The 18992-nt window shown below is 47.2% G+C and overlaps 1 protein-coding gene and 1 non-coding gene across 3 annotated transcripts in view; both read left to right on the top strand.

The window, feature by feature from the left end:
* Positions 1-6042: 6042 nt before the first annotated feature.
* The window catches only part of MECR (mitochondrial trans-2-enoyl-CoA reductase), a 30993-nt gene continuing 18043 nt past the window's right edge, over positions 6043-18992 (top strand). Inside the window, exon 1 of one of the 2 annotated variants that reach the window (XM_008147974.3) lies at positions 6043-6261. In XM_008147974.3, the coding sequence (XP_008146196.2) occupies positions 6089-6261 (173 nt within the window). In that variant the 5' untranslated portion in view covers positions 6043-6088. Of the gene's footprint in view, positions 6262-17191; positions 17252-18992 lie in introns of those variants that run through there. The other variant, XM_054720803.1, reaches the window with a different exon arrangement.
* On the top strand, positions 7600-7706 carry LOC114233971 (U6 spliceosomal RNA). The gene has a single exon (XR_003620175.2). It is a non-coding gene; the product is annotated as a U6 spliceosomal RNA (small nuclear RNA).

Here is an 18992-nt window from a genome sequence, read left to right as displayed (position 1 = left end):
GAATTTGCTGAGGTGTGTTTTATGGCCCAGAAAGTGGTCTGTCTTGGTGAATATTCCACATGAGCTTGAGAAGAATGGGTGTTCTGCTGTTGTTGGGGCGAGCAGTCTGTAAATGTCCTCTATATCCACTTGACTGGTGATGTGGCGTTCAACTTTGTCCTTACTGATCTTCTGCCTGCTGAAAATGTTCATTTCTGACAGAGGGATGCTGGAGTCTTCAGCCATAATAGTAGTGGGTTCATCTATTTCTCCTTGCAATGCTGGCTTTTAGAAACTTCTTTTTCATTCTGCGAAGCCCACCTCCCTCACTAGCTCTCGTGGGTTCCAGCCTACACTCTGGCTACACCGGTTAAGTGTTATTTGGGCTTCTACGCAGTATAGGCCCGTGGAAGCCCTTGGACAATGACCACAAACTAGTTGTCCATGACTTTGTAAGACCAGACACCTTCTATGTGCTTAACCCCCGTGGACTAACTTAATCTTCACCCCTATTATTCCGACTACACAGTTGAGAACATCGAGATACAGAGAGAGATGGGACTTTTCAAAGGTTATGCATTAGTATGCAGCAGCACCAACCTTTGAATCAAGGTCATCTGGCCTGAATTGAATTGGGGCCGAGACCTGCCTTCCATCTGGAACAAATCAACAAATACTGGGCACTGATTCATTTATTCAACAATTGCCGTGAGTCAAAGTGGAGATATAAAACAGACAAAAATCCTTGCCCTCATGGAGCTTATATTCCAATGAAAAAAACAATAAAAATAAACAGCCAAAACCAGCAAATTTCCTGGTATATGAGACAGTGATATACCAGAGAAATGGGAGCGAGTCTGACAGTGAGGGGGAAGCAGGTTACTGCGGTTTTAAACAGAGCACCTACTCTATAGCATATTCATTATTTGTCTCCACCCCTAGAACATCAGCTCCCTGAGGGCAAGGACTCTGCCACGGATCCCAGTGCCTGGTATCTGATATGTAGTTAGTGCTCAATAAATATTAAATTCAATAATTAATATAGACATGTCCTTGCCCTCGCAAAGCTTACATTTTAGAGGGAGAGACCAATAGCAAACTTGGAAATAAATATATACTTACAATCTGAGATGTGTGCTCTAAAAGAAATGAATGGAGTGTTGTGATACATAATTGGATGGGGTGGAGGGATCTACTTTACTTAAGATAATCGGAGGGATTCCCCGAGCAAGTGACGTAGTGACATTTGAGCTGACACCTGAAGGATGAGAAGGAGCTAGCCTCACGCAGTCACTGGGGAGGAACACGGCTGACGGAGAAAGCGGCCTGTGCAAAGGCAGGAGCTGGTGGGTTTGGGCAGCAGAGAGGCCAAGGGGGCTGGAATGAGTGGGGAGGAAAGGGGGCCAGGTGCAGCTGTAGAGGCTGGCAGGGCCTGCAGGTGATGCAAGAAACTATGGTGCTTTGGGCTAAACCCTGAGAGCAGTGAGAAGCCATTGAAGCATTAAGCAGAAGAGCAAACGTTCTCATGTCTCTTTAAAAAAAATAATAGCCCTAGCCAGTTTGGCTCAGTGGATAGAGCAGACTGAAGGGTCCCAGGTTCAATTCCAGTTAAGGGCACATACCCAGGTTGTGGGCTCGATCCCCAGTAGGGGGCGTGCAGGAGGCAGCTGATCAATGATTCTCATCACTGATGTTTCTATCTCTCCCTCTCCCTTCCTCTCTGAAATCAATAATAATATCTTAAAATAATAATAGTAATACGTCCCCTAATCAGCCAAATGGAGAGCAGACTGAGGAAGCAGAGACCCCTGGGCCTGGGCAGATGGGGCTAACTAGTGGGCAGTGACATCGAACAGAGCCTAGGTGTATCCCGGCCTTCCTGTGCACTGCCTCTGCTCCCTGCTGGCTCCGCACTGATGTTGGCACAGTTGAGGTTGCCGTGGCCTGGAGGAGGCAGGGCTGAGGACTCCTGGGCTCTTGGTCTCTTCCCTAGTGAGCCAGGAGGTGGCCAAAAAGACAACAGGCAAGGACCAGAGACAGAGAGTTAACCAGACAGAGAGTCACAGGGAGTGAGATAGAAGCAAGAAAAGGGAGATGGGGAAGAAATGGAGAGAGAGAGAGAAGATACAGAAAGTACCACCCAGAAAATGAAACTCAAGAAAAGAAATCTGATGAACAGCAGTAACAACCAAGGATGCTGTTGTTTGCAGAGGACTTTTACGAGCCTCCAACAGGGGGATACCATTGATTCCACTTTTTTAGAGGTGGAAACCAAGGCTCAGAGAGCATAAGGTACTCGCCAAAGATCACGTGGTTAGTCAATAGTGGGCCCAGGATTCAAACCGAGACCTGACTGATGCCACGCCCCTCCACTTTGGTGCAGGGGGAAGCCTACAGGGCAGAGACTGTGATGGAAGGAGAAAGAACACAAGCAACAGGTGGACAACTGAAAAGAGAACATTCTGCGTCACTTGAAAAAGACCACAAACTTCTACAATCCTAGAGAGAAGAGGGAAGAACCAGGAAAGTCCCGCCCTGGAGTGACCCAAATCTAAGGAAAAGGAGACGGCACCACAGGCAGGGCCAGGCCATGAGGAGATTCAATTACTTTCAACTCATGGAATATGCATGACACCTGCCCCGTGCCAGGCCCCATATTGGGTGCTGGCATCAAGGAGCTACACAAAACAGAGTCCCACGCTTGCCTGGAGGGGAACATGGGCACATACATAAATAAGAGACCAAAGGCTGTAACACCTGTCCAGAGAAAACACAAAGGCAGCAGGAGTTGACTCAAGCTATGGTTTTGGAAAATAACATCAAAGAAATTACATGTGAACCTGGAGTTTCCCGGGTAGGCAAGGCAGGGAAGAGCATATCAAGCAGGAGGAGCAGGCTGAATAAAGGCACGAGACATGGAAGTTCTGGGAAAGGTGGGTATCAGGTATGGTTGGATCATGGGCTGTGCATGGAGATAAGACAGTCTGGGAGACAGAGTGCAAAGGTCTTGAATGTGAGGCCGGAACAATTGGACTTGAACTCCTAGAGCAATGGTTTTCAAACTTGCCCCTTGAGGAACCCAGGTGTTCCTCAAGCCAAGTTGGGGCGGGGGGGTGTTAACCACTGAATTAAAACCAGTCTTATTTTTCTAATTTGCAAGAAGGTAGATTAATTGCAATGAATATAATTTTTTTCTTTGTTTTAAGGTGTTTTCCCACATACATTTTTCTGAAGACTTTAATATGTGTCAGTAGTATGAGAGAATGCTAGAATGAGCATAGAATCATAGCTTTGTTTACAATTTAAAGTTTAATATATCAATAGTTCATGGTGTTTTACAAAGCACTGTAGCTTCCGGTTCCCCCTAAAGGAATTGGGGAGGCAGAAAGAAGAGAGGCCATCTCCAATCTCCATTAGAAAGAAGGCTGCTGACACAGTTCAAACAAGAGCCGATGGCCTGAACCAAAAGTGATGACTATCAGGATGGATGGGGCCTGAGTCCAGCCCCAAGGAGAGGGGCGTGCTGGTTGATTTTCCAGGCTTCCTGGCTGGGCTGTCCATAATTCAGAGGAACTCATTTGGTAGAGAAGATAATGTCAACAGCTCAAAGTCACCTAGGGAGTCTTACCACAGACATCGACCGGTGTGAAAGCAGAAGATAAGCAAGACTGGGTATTGTGTGTGTGTGTGTGTGTGTGTGTGTGAGAGAGAGAGAGAGAGAGAGAGAGAGAGAGAGAGAGAGAGCATGCTGTGTGGGACCAAGTGTTTCCCCCATGATGGACACCAACTTTCTCTATAATAAAAGAAAGTACAAACATTTTGTGAGCACGATCTATGAGCCAGACCCCAGTCTGTGTGTTTTACATGTGACATTTCTCATTTAATCTTCACAATAACCCCCCAATAACACTCATCAAATGCTTTCATGTGCCAAGCATTCTTGTACTAAGTGCTTCAAGTGAAGTGAATAATATCTCACTTGATCCTCACAACAGCCTTGAAACAGACACTATTATTTCCTTCATTTTAAGGATAAGGAAATGGAGACCCGGAGAGGCCAAGTGACTTGTCCAAAATCACTTTGAAGTGGTTTTAGAAAGTGGCCGAGCCAGGACTCAAGTCCAGATTTGCCAGAATCCAGCACCCGCACCCTTCATCACAGCACTTAGCTTTCCTCTCTTCCTCAGAGGAAAGACTCTGAGTTAAAAAGCTTTGGGTCAATAAAACCCAGAGAAATGAACTCTTCCTTATCCTTCACAGACCTGCCTCAGTGTTTCTCAAAGCCCGTTTCCTGGGCCACCTGCATCCGAATATTCTTTTTTCTTTTTTTTTAAAAAATATATTTTATTGATTTTTTACAGAGAGGAAGAGAGAGGGATAGAGTCAGAAACATCGATGAGAGAGAAACATCGATCAGCTGCCTCTTGCACACCCCCTACTGGAGATGTGCCCGCAACCAAGGTACATGCCCTTGACCGGAACCGAACCTGGGACCCTTGAGTCCGCAGGCCGACGCTCTATCCACTGAGCCAAACCGGTTTCGGCTGCATCCGAATATTCTTAAGAGCTTGTAAGAAATGTACATTCCTGGACCCCTCCCCAAGATTCTAACTCAGTGGGTCTAAGATGAAACCTCGGGTGGTTTTTATGCATATTGAAGATTTTGAGTCACAGGACTGGCTTCATCAGCACCTTCTCCAAGATACCCCACCCTGCCCCCGTCCCAGACATGTCTCCTTGACTCCCACCTGTGCCCTCTCTCATGTTCTTAACATTCAACTGGGTTTTAGGTATGCTCATGTCTCCACTCCACCAGAAATGTGAAAAATATGATCTGGTGTCTTTATTGGGCTACATCTTTTTACAAAGAACTTCAATTGTCCCACTTAATTCCTTTCTACACTGAGCATTTTCAGAGGGGACCCTCCTCCTTGGGATTCCTCCCTTATACCTGAACACTTAGCATTTTACACATTATACCTGTCCATATAACATTGTTCTATTGTTTCATCCAATCCTCACAACAATCTTTTTTAAAATACTTTTATTGATTTTTAGAGAGAGAGTGAGAGGGAGAGAGAGAAACATCTATGTGAGAGCGAAACATTGATCAGCTGCCTCCTGCATTGCCAGGATCAAGCCCTGCAACCCAGACATGTGCCCTGATAGGGAATCGAACCAGAAACCTTTTGGTGCACAAGATGCCTAACCAACTGAGCCACAATGGCCAGGGCCCTCACAACAATCTTAAAGGAGAAATATTCTCCCCCTTGTATCTATGAGGAAAGACTCCGAGTTTCAGTCACTTGCCCAAGCTAGGAAGAGGCAGGGCTGGGATTCGAACCTAAATCTTCTAACTCCAAACCCAGTATTCTTGCCTCCACAGGAGCTTACATGTGCTCTACTTAGTGAAGGGAAGTAAGCTTTGCCTTCCTATGCTATTAGAAGATAGTGGGGATTAAATGAGATAATGCCTTAAATGGCCTGGCACAGTGAGCACTCAATGATAAATGGTGGGGCCCAGCCCACATGGCTCAGTGATAGAGCATGGACCTAGGAACCAGGAGGTCACGGTTCTTTTCCCCGTCAGGGCCTATGCCCACAGTTACCGGCTGGCTCCCCAGTGTGGGGCATGAAAGAGGCAGTCAATCAATGATTCTCTCTCATCATTGATGTTTCTAGTTCTCCCTCTTCTTTCCTCTCTGAAATCAATAAAAATGTTTTTAAATGAATGAATGAATAAGTAAATAAATAAATAAACGGTGGGAAGAAGGAGAAACTGAGGTCAGGGGAGGGGAAATGTCTTCCCCAAAATCAAACAACAAATTGCAGACTGCAGCCTTAGCTTTAGGCCAGTCTCGGACGCTCCTTGGGCGATCAACGTTGGCAGGCTCAAAATCCCCGCGACTCCCGCAGGTCCCCCCACCGCGCGTCCCCGGCTCCCCTCGCAATCTCTCCAGGCGCCACCGCGCGGGCAGCGGAAGAAGGAGATGGCCCTTTAAATGGAGCGAGGGGCGTGGTTACGAGGCGGGGCGGGGGCGGGGCAGGCGCGCGGTCGCGGGAAGTTGACGTCTCCGGGGCGTCCGGCGCTGAGATCCTGGGGGTGAGCATGTGGGTCTGCGCGCTGCGGGAGGCGCGGACCCCGGCGCTGCTGCGGCGGAGCCTGCTCCCGGCCTCGGGCTGCCGCCCGCCTGCTGCCGCCTCCTACTCCGCGTCTGCCGAGGGCTCCCGGGTCCGGGCTCTGGTCTACGGCCACCACGGGCACCCGACCAAGGTCGTCGAGTAAGAGACAGCGCCGAAACGGGGATTCTTGTAGGGCTTTCAGACGGGCTGTGGAGAAGGGAGACGGGGAAGGGAGAGACTGGGTCCGTGGAAGAAGGTAGAGAATAATAGGACCGAAACTGAAGCCCAGGGTATGTTTGGTCGCTCAGAAAGTCCGTGTTTCGAAGAAGTTGAAGATCCGAGAGGCACAAGTTTAACTGTAATAGTGGCTGACGTTTATTGGAGGGCTGTCTGTGTCGGGCAATCCCTGTGTAAATCGTCACAGCCACCTCTGGGGTAGGTACTTGATTTAGCCCCATTTTTCAGATGAGAAAACTGAGGCGTAAGAGAGGTAAAATCACCTGCTCAAAGTCACACATCCAAAAAGGGGCAGAGTTGACATTTGAAGCCAGTCTGACTGACGGATCCGCCCAAGTTCCTACCTTCCGTTATTTTTTGGAGCGGGCGTTCAGAATACTTTCACACCCATTTGGATCTTCACTTCTCAGTAAAGTAGGTCAGAGATCATTGTTTCCATTTTACAAAGGACAAGGGACTTGTCCAAAGTGGGATACTAATGCAGGTTGGAACAGGGGCAGGAATCCATGGCTTCTGACACCTGGTCTCCTGTGATTTCCTGTCCACCGTGCTGTGTGCTTTTAGTTACAAAGTGCTCCTGTTTTGGAGCCAATACATGGCCTGTTTGACCTTAGACAAGTCACTCAGCCCCTCTGAGCCCTCATTGATTTTATAATTATGTCCTCCTAAAATTTATTAGATCTTAATAAATGATTTTTGCATGTGACTTATAAAAAGAGTATATGAATTTTCAACCATTATAAGTCTGCCCATAAGTAACTAGAGGTATACCTCGTTTTAATGGTGCTTCGCTTTATTGCGTTTTGCAAGTTAGGCAAGACCCTATTACCAGCAATAAGATTATGACTCGCTTTATTGCTATACTAGTTTTGTTACATGATCTGGAACAGAACCTAAAATATCTTCTGTTTGGCTATCCAAAAGGGCTAGTGGGGTCACTGTAGTGGGGCTACAGTGAAAGCACTGACCTGTAAATCAGAAAACCTGGGGTCAAATTCTTGCCCTCCCCGTCCTAGCTGTGTGTTTGGCAAGTTACTGAGGTTCTCTGAGCCTTAGTTTCATCATCTTTAAAAATGAAGACAATACAATCATAGCTCATAGCGCCAATCAGCTGAGGTCAATCTAACACTTTCCACCAAAAAGCACCTACATACTCTCCTGCAGTCCCTTGTTTACAACTCTGATTCCCAGCAAATGGTTTGCTTGTTTTCCAGAGGATGGGCAAACGGAATTATTTTCAGGATTAAAATACAGACTAGCGTGCTCACTTCAGCAGCACATGTACTACAACTGGAATAGTACAGAGAAGATTAGCATGGTCTCTGCACCAGGATGGCGCACAAATTCTTGAAGCATCCCATATTTTTACAAAAAAAAAAGAAAGACAGATGTTTTGACAGCCCGAGGGGATAAGCCTCAGATAATTTCAAGGTCATTCCCTCAGCCTAGCCACATCCACCACTAGAATATTGAGACCAAAAGAATTTTGAGAAGACTCATCAGTCAATAAACCCCAAACTGTATGTTGTTCATGAGTAATAAGTCACCAATAAACCCCAAATTGTATGTTGATCATAAGTAATATATTTCCATGAGGACTGTGCTGTAATGAGCTGGTAAAGCTCTGATGAGCACTCCTTTTCCAGGATTGCACCCCAAACAGGAACGATGCAGTGCCTCTCTCGCAGGCTTGTGATTTATGTGTCTGGTGCAGGGCCTGCCACAAAACAGGTGCTCCAAACGTGTTCTTAAATCTGTATCTGATTTCAGTAAGAAGTGCACCTTTTATTGAGTTCGGTGGCGATGAAGAAGGCATCTCCAGTGTTCAGGGACCTGCGGAAAGGCCCGGAAGGTTAGGCAGCTGAGTGCAGTTGTCTCCTGGTTGATCACCTCCTCCCGGAGAGCCAGGGAAGCTGGAACAGACTTGTTGCTGAGGCCACTTAGGGAAACAGGATAACTGTCTTGTCTCCTTGTACGGAACCCTGGTAATTTCCCCGAAGTTCAAAGCATGATACTTCCGTAACGCATTGCATTCGACCTTGGCTTCACATCTCAGTCACCTATGACACTTTTAGAAACTGCCTATCCCCACGCGTTACCCCTGAAGTACTTAGTAAGTCTAGGGAGGCCCTGAAATCTGTGTTTTCAGAGCTCTCTATGTGACTGATGTGCAGGCCTGGGCTGAGAACCCCTGTCCTGTGGATGTGGACTATCAGGCAGGCAGGCGGTTCTCTGCCTGAGAATGGCAGCTTTCCTTCCTGACCCAGATTCAGGCAGTTTGACTTGTTCCTGTATGGCCTGAAGCCAGAGGCTGGGATTCTCTTCTTTGTAGTCATGTCTTCGGAGGTTTAAGGTAACCGCGGTGTCACAGAAAGAATCAGGTGTCCTTTAAATATCCTCGTAACTGGGTATGTGGGTCAGGTTACACCACGTAGGGTCATGGAAGTACTCGGAGTCCAAGCAGACTGTTTCCCAAACTAGCGTGGTTTGTGATGTCTGCTCTGTGGGCCGGAGCTCTGGGAGCAGCGGGGAGGGAATGAGGAGTGGTCTGCTCAGGTCTGAGGCGTGGCAGAACTTCTCAGAATGAGGCCTCCAGGGAGCTCCTGTTCTCATTTCAACATTCTGAGTGTCCTTCTCTTCCGTTCTGGTGGCCCCCAAACTAAGCTCTTCCCTCCTCTACTAAGTCTTTCCCTGATATTTTATAGTTTCAAAAATAGACTCTCCTATATACTTGGGCCTTTTTCATTTAAAGAATTGAAAAGCTGATCTAAATGAAGTAAGAATGTGCAAGAGAGTCCAGCAGGGTGGCTCGGTTGGTTGGAGTGTCGTCCCATACACCAAAAAGGTTGCAGGTATGATTCCAGGTCAGGGTACAAACCTAGGTTGCGGGTTTGATCCCAGGTTGGGGTACACGTAGGAGGCAACCAATTAATGTTTCTGTCTGCCCTCTCTCTCTCCCTTCCTCCCTCCCTCCCTCTCTCTCTAATACCAATTTAAAAAATATATCCTCAGGTGAGGATTTTTGAAAAGGTGCAGGAGAAAATTACAACATGGGAGAGTGGCAAACATTCTAGACATTTCAGAGGTCCCCAGGCAATTACCCCTCGTGAAGAGTTCCGGATTCTCTATCACAGCGATTTTCAACTGGTATGCTGCAAAAAGTTTTAAAACATGCAATACCTGACTATTTAGTCAGGGGCACTGACCTCTTTTCCCTTAGATTGTCAAATTAAAAAGAAAAAATGACAATCGCCAACACAACAATAGCTGTCTGGTGTGAATAAATCAAAATTATACCTTTTTTTTTTTGTCAAATCGGCAAAAAATAATTTTTTGTGCTGCAGAATTTTAGTAATTAGTTTACGTGTGCCGTGAGATGATAAAGGTTGACAATTGCTGCCCTATCAGATAGTTCCCACGTACTCCAATGTCCGTTCCTTTTGTTCCTGAAAGTCCCCTTTCAGAATTTTGCATTCTCTGGGTCTTACGGTAAAAGCTGCTCTCATTCATTCTATACCTACTATGTGGCAGGCATTGGGCTAAGCTCTCCAGATATATTACGGAATTTTAAACTCAATTGGAGTTTGGTCATTGTTATCCCCATTTTACAGACAAGATAACTGAGGCTCAGGAAACTGGAAAGACACTTGTCTAAGATCAGACAACTAGGATGTGGCTTTATTAATAGTCCTCAATATAGACATAGACCTGAAGAAACAACGACAATCATCCGAAGTGTTTTTTTGAGAATGAGATGGCAGATAACATTGGGAATAAGATAGGTCAGAAGAGAAGATGAGATTACAGGTCATTCAGGTGACCCCAAGTCTCTACTCTTCATAAGAAGGGCAGCCCCACCCTGGGGAAGACTGTAAGAATGTCCTCTGTCTCCTCCATTTTCCAGATCCTGGTCATCTCACCTGCCTGCTGCTGGCACACCATGAGGCCAAGCTGTGAAACCCTTGGACACACACCCACTCCGTTAACCAGACGGAATTTGGGGGAGCAGGTGGTGGGCAGCCAGGCTGTGTAGGTAGTGAGTTCTCACTGGAGGGCACTGTTTGCTCTCAGGGGATCTCTCCTTTTTTGCAGTTGATGTGAGTGTTGAAAACCCAATCTCGATGCTGGTGACTTGGTTTTTTAAAACAGAATTATAGTACTTGGAAAAATATTCAGCATTTCGGTTTGGCACTCTGTTGAAAACTGGGATTTTGCTTGTTTTGTCTTGTCCCCTGGAGCTCTTTATTGTGGTCATGAATGAGGGAGGGGGGACAGAACTCATGAAGTTATTTATTCTTTAAAAAAATACCTTAAGTAAGTGCTGGGCACCGAGAATGCCCAGACAAATAACCCGTGGTCTTTGTCCTCAGGGAACTCACGTTCTAGTCCAGGAGGAAAAGTGTAGAAATGTTCCAAGCAGAAGACCCGGCATGCGGTGTGTCTGATCAACAGATACTTAGGAAGTGCCTACGTGGAGTCCTTTGAGGGAGGTGCCTGCTGACACAGGCTCCGAGGGCACTAGCCTGAGCTCACGGGATTCTAACTCCAGCAGATTCCACGGAACATTACCTTCCCTCTGGACTTCCCACTAGGCTGTGGGGTTTAGGGCCAAGCCTGTTTAGCCCCAGTTCCTCATTCTTGCCTCTGAGGGCGAAACTTGCCAGGCACACCCCCGAGGAGCTGCACAAAGGAGGGGTTCACCCGTGTCCAGTGTCTGAGAGAAGACCTGCCACCCAGTGCAACTCCAAGTTACTGTGATTGCCTGGCCCTCTCCTAGCAGCTCCTGCCACGCTCTGATACAGTTCCAGGCCTTTCCCACCCTGGATGGGATGGGGGTTGGGGGGTCCTCATTTTAGAGAAGATAAAGCAAAGCTGACACCAGGTTAGTCTGTGGCTCAGGATGTCACTGGGGCCTGGCCGGGGTTCTAGTCCCAACTGTGCCACTCATTACAGTGAGGAAATCACTCCAGTCTCCTTTTTATTCTCAGTTACTCTTTGATAAAGGGTTCAACCAAGGTCAGCAATGGTAAATACAAGCATTCATGGTGTCCCCACACTCCTATCTTCTATGCTGATGATAAACCTTCACAGCTTCCACTTCTATATACCTCAAAACCTGCACACCTCTTTACCCCATCCTCCCCAAACGACACTTTCTCCTGCCAGGACGAGATGAGACCTCAGCATTCTTTTCAACACAGTTCTGCATCCATGGGGGTTGTTAAGGGGCATGATTCAACAGTTGTCCAGCTCCAATACGTCTATGAAACTGGAGCGTGGGACTGCCTGCTTGCCAGTGGTTGCTCTAGCAACCTCCAGGGAGCAGTGCTGTGGCTAGAAATCCGGGTTCTTGGGCACAAGATTTCATCAATGGCTCCCTTTGCCCTTGGTTCGGTACATAATCAACAGCCCGCCAGGCGGGGCCTGCATGGTACCTGTCAGAGACAAAAGGAGCTGCCAGCAGCGACTCGGCCTCCTGCTGTGGTTCAGTCGTGCTCTCAGGAGCCACAGGAGAGTTAGGCCTCAGCAAACTAAGCAACAGAGACTCTGCAGCTCCCTTCAAGCAAGTGCCCTGATGTCAGCAGACGTAGACTATTACGGGGCTTACAAGCTTTGTGATCATTTTAATTAAGGGAGAGTAGGGGATTGAGAAAGAAGGGAGAAATTTTCTTTGCCAACCCTGGGTAGAAACTTCCAGAAGTAGCCCTCAGTCTCTGATTCCCTTCCGTTCAAAACGATTATGCAGAAAGTCCTGGATGGTAGGAGGGCAAGCTAGCAGAGAGGCAAGCAGGTTCCGCCAGCACACCAGGAAACTCGGAACAAGGAGCTCTGCTCAGGGACAGCAGCTCCCGGAGGGCTGAGGACTCCTTTAGAGCCCCCCCAATCCAGGCCGCCAGCATCCCCTGCTGGGGGTGAGCTGTTAAAAGCTGTGAGCTGAAAAACTTCATTCCTCCACGATTTCCCAATTGTGCTCTGCTTATTGATTATTAATCAGATCTCAGAACAACGTACCCAGCACTCCAGGCATTTCACCAAGTCACAGAAGAAGGCTTGTTTGTGACGGTGGAGGCTGCAGACAGGCTGGGGAGAGCCACATGCGGTGTCGGTTACCTACGCCCAGCGTGGCCTTGTGATGGGACACACATTCTTGGCTCTGTGTAATGAACAGATGAGAAAGTCTCAGTGTTCAACGGCTGTCTCCCTGCCTGTTCTTTCTGCTCAAAATCATATTGACCAGTTTAAGGTGACTGCGTGGAAGATGCGAAATAGTACAAAGGGTTGCTAATTAAATGCAGAAGGCGGAAAAGATATCCTAGCGGCGCTGGCTCGTGCTCGCCTTACACAGCAAATATAACTGAGGCAGTCCCCAGAGCGCTGGCCTCTTTTTCCCCCTCTCAAAAGGCTCTTTCTTCTGCCTGCTTTTGTCTCCCTTGTAGTTCAGATGGCATCACAGGTGTACAGCCTCGGCCTCAAAGGAGCCATTGTGACCTTATCCGGTCTGGGATCTGCTGAGTGGAGACAGGGACATCCCGCGGAGTTGCAGGGCGCCTTTACCTCGCAGGGGAAGACCCTGACCGTCCAGGGGAAGTGACTTGAGATGGAGCCAGGCCGTGTTTGGGTGCCTCGTTCGCTCTCCACAATACAGCCACCAGTTCCTTTGGGGAGTTAAAAAAAAAAAAAGGGCAGAAATTACTGTCATTATATCAGCAGTCCAACTCCTGGAATTCAGACTCGCCCCATTTTCCTTCCTGTCTCTGCAGAATGGTATCCTTGACGACCTGTTAGAACTCTGCAGGAGCAGCGGTGTCTGGTATTGATGGCATTCCATGGGGCAGGCTGGGGCTGGTCTCCCGGCGAGAGGCAGCTGGACCAACACACCTTCCCCCAGGCGGGCAGCATGTGTCGGGCCTGCCTGCCGCCCTCACCCACCTGTGTTTGCAGTTTCAACTTTCCATCTCCTAGGTCCTCATCCCATCACACTCTCCTTCCCCCCTTGTCTGTGAACTTCACCTGGCAGAGCAGCTAGGCTGCCCAGAAGACAAAGAAGAGAACAGGGAGCAAGGGGTGGCCCAGCACAGCACTTCTCCAGCTGCCGCCTGGAGGCAGGCTGTTATTCGCTGTGCTGTGAAAACAGCGTTCCCCGCTCCGTTAACTGGGAGCTCTGATTGTTCAAAGCCACATGGGTTTCTTTACTGGAGGACTCCTCAGAGCCTGTATGACTCTAATGTGCAGTCTGAAAGGGCTTTAGGAGGCAGCGTTTCCCAAACGTATTGGACCCCAGGGAATACCTAATAATATCTCTCGGGACAAGAATTCCACAAACACAGCGGAGGGATGCCGGCTTAGTGTTCGACAGGCTGAGCTTTGGAATCAAGCTTCAGATCAAGTCTAGCCGTTTAACCTTGGGCTTCTCTGTTACCTATATGTAAATTAGGTTGATGACATCCTCCAGATAGGTGTTCTGAGGACAAGACAGCATTGGGTACAATGCCTGGAGCCCAGTAAACTGTCACCATTAGTTGTTATTTGTCCCTCCATCGCCCAAAACATGTTTACCTACTCCCCTAGACGCTACCTGCAAACACAGCTGACTCCACTCTGTCTAGCCCAGGTGCCCTCTGCTCCGTACCAGCCTGCCTCAAGCTTCCTCCCCACTCCAAACCACTCTTCCTTCCTCCCTCTGTCACCATCCACTTACCCAAGCCAAAAGCCCAGGAGCTCTCAGACTTCCCACAACTCGCATGTCGAGTTGGACACCAAGTGACATCAATGCCACTTCTTATTGAAGAGATTCTAGGTGGGCCCTGGCCGGTTTGGTTCAGTGGATAGAGCATCGGCCTGCGGACTGAAAGGTCCCAGGTTCGATTCCGGTCAAGGGCATGTACCTTGGTTGCGGGCACATCCCCAATAGGGGGTGTGCAGGAGGCGGCTGATCGATGTTTCTCTCTCATCGATGTTTCTAACTGTCTATCCCTCTCCCTTCCTCTCTGTAGGGAAATCAATAAAAAAATATATTTAAAAAAATTAGTTTGCAAGAGCTTCTGACTTACATCAGGGACTATGAAAATTAATAAAAAGTTAATTAAAAAATTATTTTTTTAAAAAAAAAAAGATTCTAGGTGGTCCAGTCCTGCCCATTCCCGGGGCTCCAATCCAGACTGCACCTGTAGCCTGGCCTCCTGTCAGGTCAGATTCTTTGCCGTTCTCTCTGGCAGGAAAGCTTCCTTCCTCTCTCGGTCCACCCAGTAAACTCCTGTTTATCCTTCGAGCTGCAACTAAGGTATCACTTCTTCCAAAGCCCCTTTGCTCACCTTTGTTTTCTTCCCCCATACGGTTAAACTCGGTCAGCTCTAGCACAAGCCTGCCTCTGAGGTAGCACTTCTCCCAGGTGTGAGCCCCTACAGGGGCAGATGTTACTTTTTCATATTTAAACCCCTTGGTACCATATCTGACACTTAGTAGGGCTGTCATTATACACTGAGTGGCCAGATTATTCTGATCTCTGAATGCATAATAATCTGGCCACTCAGAGAGAGAGTGTGTGTGTGTGTGTGTGTGTGTGTGTGTGTGTATAAAATTAGAGGCCTGGTGCATGAATTCGTGCATGGGTGGGGTCCTGCCAGCCTGGCCATGGGGAGGGGACATGGGCGGTTGGCCGGCCTGCCTGCTGGTCAAACTCCTAGTCGAGGGGACAATTTGCATATTAGCCTTTTATTATATAGGATATACACTGAGTGGCCAGATTATTATGCGCTCAGAGATCATAATAATCTGGCCACTCAGTGTTTATCTGTTGAATTAAATTTTCTTGAGTTTTCCAAAAAATTTGTCTTCCTTTCCGTGATTCAATGATTCTTTCCAGAGGTGTAGCCAGCTAATTGTTTCAGAGGCTTCCTTGGACTGATAGCACTTGCCCTTTCTTCCGCATCTACTGTGTGTCAGGTACTCTAGCAAGTGCTTTATGTACATTAGCTCATTTAACCCTATGAGGGAGGTTCTAGTATTCTCCCCATTTCACAGACAAGTACTTTGAGGTTGAAGTAGCTGGTAACTGACCAAGGCAGGGTTCAAACCTGGGCTGCGTATTTCGATCCAAATCCATGCACTACCCTTTGTCTATGAACTGAGGTCTCCCTGTATTCTCATCTTGACTGTGGTCATCTAGACTTTTAAGAAGTACAATTTTATTGCAGATCGAGCTGAACTTTCCCGTGAGGAAAACAGTCGAGGGTTTTTGCTTAGACCTGACTCTCTTAAGGATCATCTCCATTGTTTATCTGCACTCATCCTTTAGGTGCGTTGTCCTAAACAGCCAAAACCAGGAAGAGAAATACAAGCCTCAATAGCTAAGTCCCTGTGGTTTGAGTCTCTCCCCTGAATGACTGGCACTTCCAAGCCACATTTTCTCTCTAGAGGAGAAACGTGGATCATTTCTTTAGGAAGCATTGAGCACTCTTTTGGCCGCAGCCACTGTGCTAAGACTGAAAGTTCTCGGCCCTTCGTGAGCTCACAATCTAATAGGGAGACAACACGCATACACATTCTGACTGTAAAACTAGGTCAGTGAAAGGCACTGAACTGAGTCTGAAACACCTGGATCCAATTCTGAGTTCATACCTGCAACTCCAAAATCCAAAGAGCTCTGAAAACTGACCCTTGTTGTTGTTGTTTTTTAATTTGTTTTTGTTTTTGCATAACTCCTTTGGAGGCAAAACCTGATCTCTCACATGAAGTTTTATATGGTCATTACACATTCCACTTAGCGTGATGATTCATACGTTTTGCTGGAAAACAATGTGTCTGATCATAGAATGCTTCCCCAGCCCCCACGTGGGGTGTAGATGATACATGGTTCGGAACCCTGAAGTACATAAATCTCACGCTAAGAGTTTTGGAAAAGGAATGTGAACTTATACCTTATGATCAATTGAAAAAAAATCTATGAAAAGACTTCATAAACTAAAAAGCCATGAACTCAAGTAAGATGGTCTCATGGTATGATCACTGTGATTGGGAGCATGCAGGATAGAGCACGTGATATTTTCCAGGGCCAAGAAGAGTGAAAAAAGATGTCTTAGTGCAGTGGTCGGCAAACTCATTAGTCAACAGAGCCAAATATCAACAGTACAACGATTGAAATTTCTTTTGAGAGCCAAATTTTTTAAACTTAAACTTCTAACGCCACTTCTTCAAAATGGACTCGCCCAGGCCGTGGTATTTTGTGGAAGAGCCACACTCAAGGGGCCAAAGAGCCACATGTGGCTCGTGAGCCGCAGTTTGCCAACCACGGTCTTAGGGGAAGTAAAATGTAAGTTGGGATTTAAAGGGTGAATGGAATTTTTTACTTCATAGAGAAGCTGTGGAAACGAAATTCTGGGCTGAGGCAAGAACATATAGACAATGCAGAAAAAACATGCCCTTAAGTAGCTTGAGTGCATGGACTTTTCAGCTTACAGAAGAACGGATTATCTGTGAAAATGCAAGAGAAGCAGTACAGATAACACAGCGGGGCCCTAGTCCCCAGTCCATGTGCTCTGGGCAGGGTTTTTCTTTGCAGTGCAGACTTACACGTGCGTTCACAGAAAAGCACTATGGTCTGGCATGTGCCTCCCTACTTAGCCAGCTGGAGGCTGCTGACCTCTCCGCCTTCCCAGGCCCGTCCAGCAGGGATCGAGTCCACACACCGCTCCTGGCTGGTGCTCACCTGGCTGCCCTCTGCTGGGTCAGGGAAGCCACTAACCATCTGGCTTCTCTAGCATCAGACTGCCAGGTTCACAGCAGGTCAGCCACTTACTACTTTTGGTGGCCTTGAGCAAGTCATTTACCTCTTTTGTGCCTTTGTTCCTCAGGCATAACATCAGAACAATAGTAGAAAGCTGGCATGGAAAGCACTTAGAAGAGTGACTCACTGGTAAGCACTCAAACAGTAGTTATTATTGTTATTACTATTACAAGGATTCCCCCCTCCTCCAGCTGTATAATAAATACATGCATTCCTTAGTATTTACCTAAAAAGGTAGGGAAATCCCTTTCTTAATTCTCTCTGCCCTGGTCATCAACTTCTTCCTAGTTAACCACTTTCTGTAGAGACTATTTCTATTTTGTTTTTTTATAGCTAGCTGTTTCTCAATCATGGTGAGGAATGGCCTCCCTTAATTTGGTCATAATCTGGCCCTAGCCGGTTTGGCTCAGTGGATAGAGCATCGGCCTGTGGACCGAAGGGTCCCAGGTTTGATTCTGGTCAAGGGCATGTACCTCGGTTGCAGGCTCCTCCCTGGCCCAGGCCCTTGTCAGGGCTTATGCAGGAGGTAACCAATTGATGTGTTTCTCTCACATCGATATGTTGCTCTGTCTTTCTCTAAAAATTAATGGGAAAATATCCTCAGGTGAGGATTAAAAAAAAAAAAAATGGTCATAATCTGGTACAGGAATTTCCAGATTGGGATCCCTAGATCTCCAGGGGCCCTGTGGGCAGTCATGTGGATTCCCACACTAATTTCAGGATAGTGATACAGAGGAAGGTAAACAAGAGCGCCGGCTTTGAAGAGAAGGCTTGCTACGAACCAGTTATCTTACCCTGTGTCAATTCCATAATCTCTGGCAGCCTCCATTTCCTACTTGATAAAATAGAAATATTGCTCTGGCTGAGTGGCTCCGTTGGTTGGAGTGTCGTCTGGTACACCAAAAGGTTGCAGGTTTGATTCCCGGTCATGGCACATACCTAGGTTGCAGGTTTAAACCCCAGTCAGGGTGCGTACAGGAGTGCCGGAAACCAGTTCCAGCATGTCATAATTGCAAGAGTTTCATCAAAAGGTTGATGGAACTTAGGGACTCAACAAGGGCTGAGTCACATATGTTATCGCCTGTTGGAATGGCTAAAGGCATTTCCCCAAACCTGAAAAGGATGCATTAAATTGATTGTTTGCTGCCAGACAGCTCAGGGCATCTTAATCTACATGTTATTGCCTCCTACTGGCCAAACACCTAAACAGCCGTAGGCTATTCCCCATTCTGACAATTCTCTCTCTCTCTCTCTCCCTTTCTCTCTCTAAAACATATCCTCGGGTGAGGGTAAAAAAAAGTATCTTTATATAAAAAATGGAAATATTAATACTTTCCTCACAGGAGTGCTACATCTTACATCAGATCATGTATTTGAAACCTTCAGCACAGGACATTGTGTAATAAATACCTGCCACCATTAATTTACTATTAGTATAAGACATTTCTTGAAAATGACACTTTACCCCAAGATGGAGCCTCAGATATAATGAAAAGTAGAAAGTGGATAGAGTTACATCAGTTTAGTGTGGTGGCATTGTTGCCCAATGCTAAGAGTCCCTGATTGGCAGTTCTATGTGCCTTTAATAAGTAAAAATGAAGAGAAATATTGCTTAACAAGTACATCTGGGCAGAGAAAGCATTGCAAACATGAAGTCTGGGGGGTGTGGAGAAGGACAAGGAGTCCGGTGGGTAAAAGTCACAAGGAGCCCTAACCGGTTTGGCTCAGTGGATAGAGCGTCAGCCTGTGGACTGAAGGGTCCTGGGTTCGATTCCGGTCAAGGGCATGTGCCTTGGTTGTGGGCACATCCCCAGTGGGGGGGGGGGGGGGGTGTGGGAGGCAGCTGATCGATGTTTCTCTCTCATCGATG

Source organism: Eptesicus fuscus, chromosome 9 (genome assembly GCF_027574615.1).
Source record: "Eptesicus fuscus isolate TK198812 chromosome 9, DD_ASM_mEF_20220401, whole genome shotgun sequence".
NCBI classification, from domain to species: Eukaryota; Metazoa; Chordata; class Mammalia; order Chiroptera; family Vespertilionidae; genus Eptesicus; species Eptesicus fuscus.
This window is presented reverse-complemented; position numbering and strand designations above follow the sequence as displayed.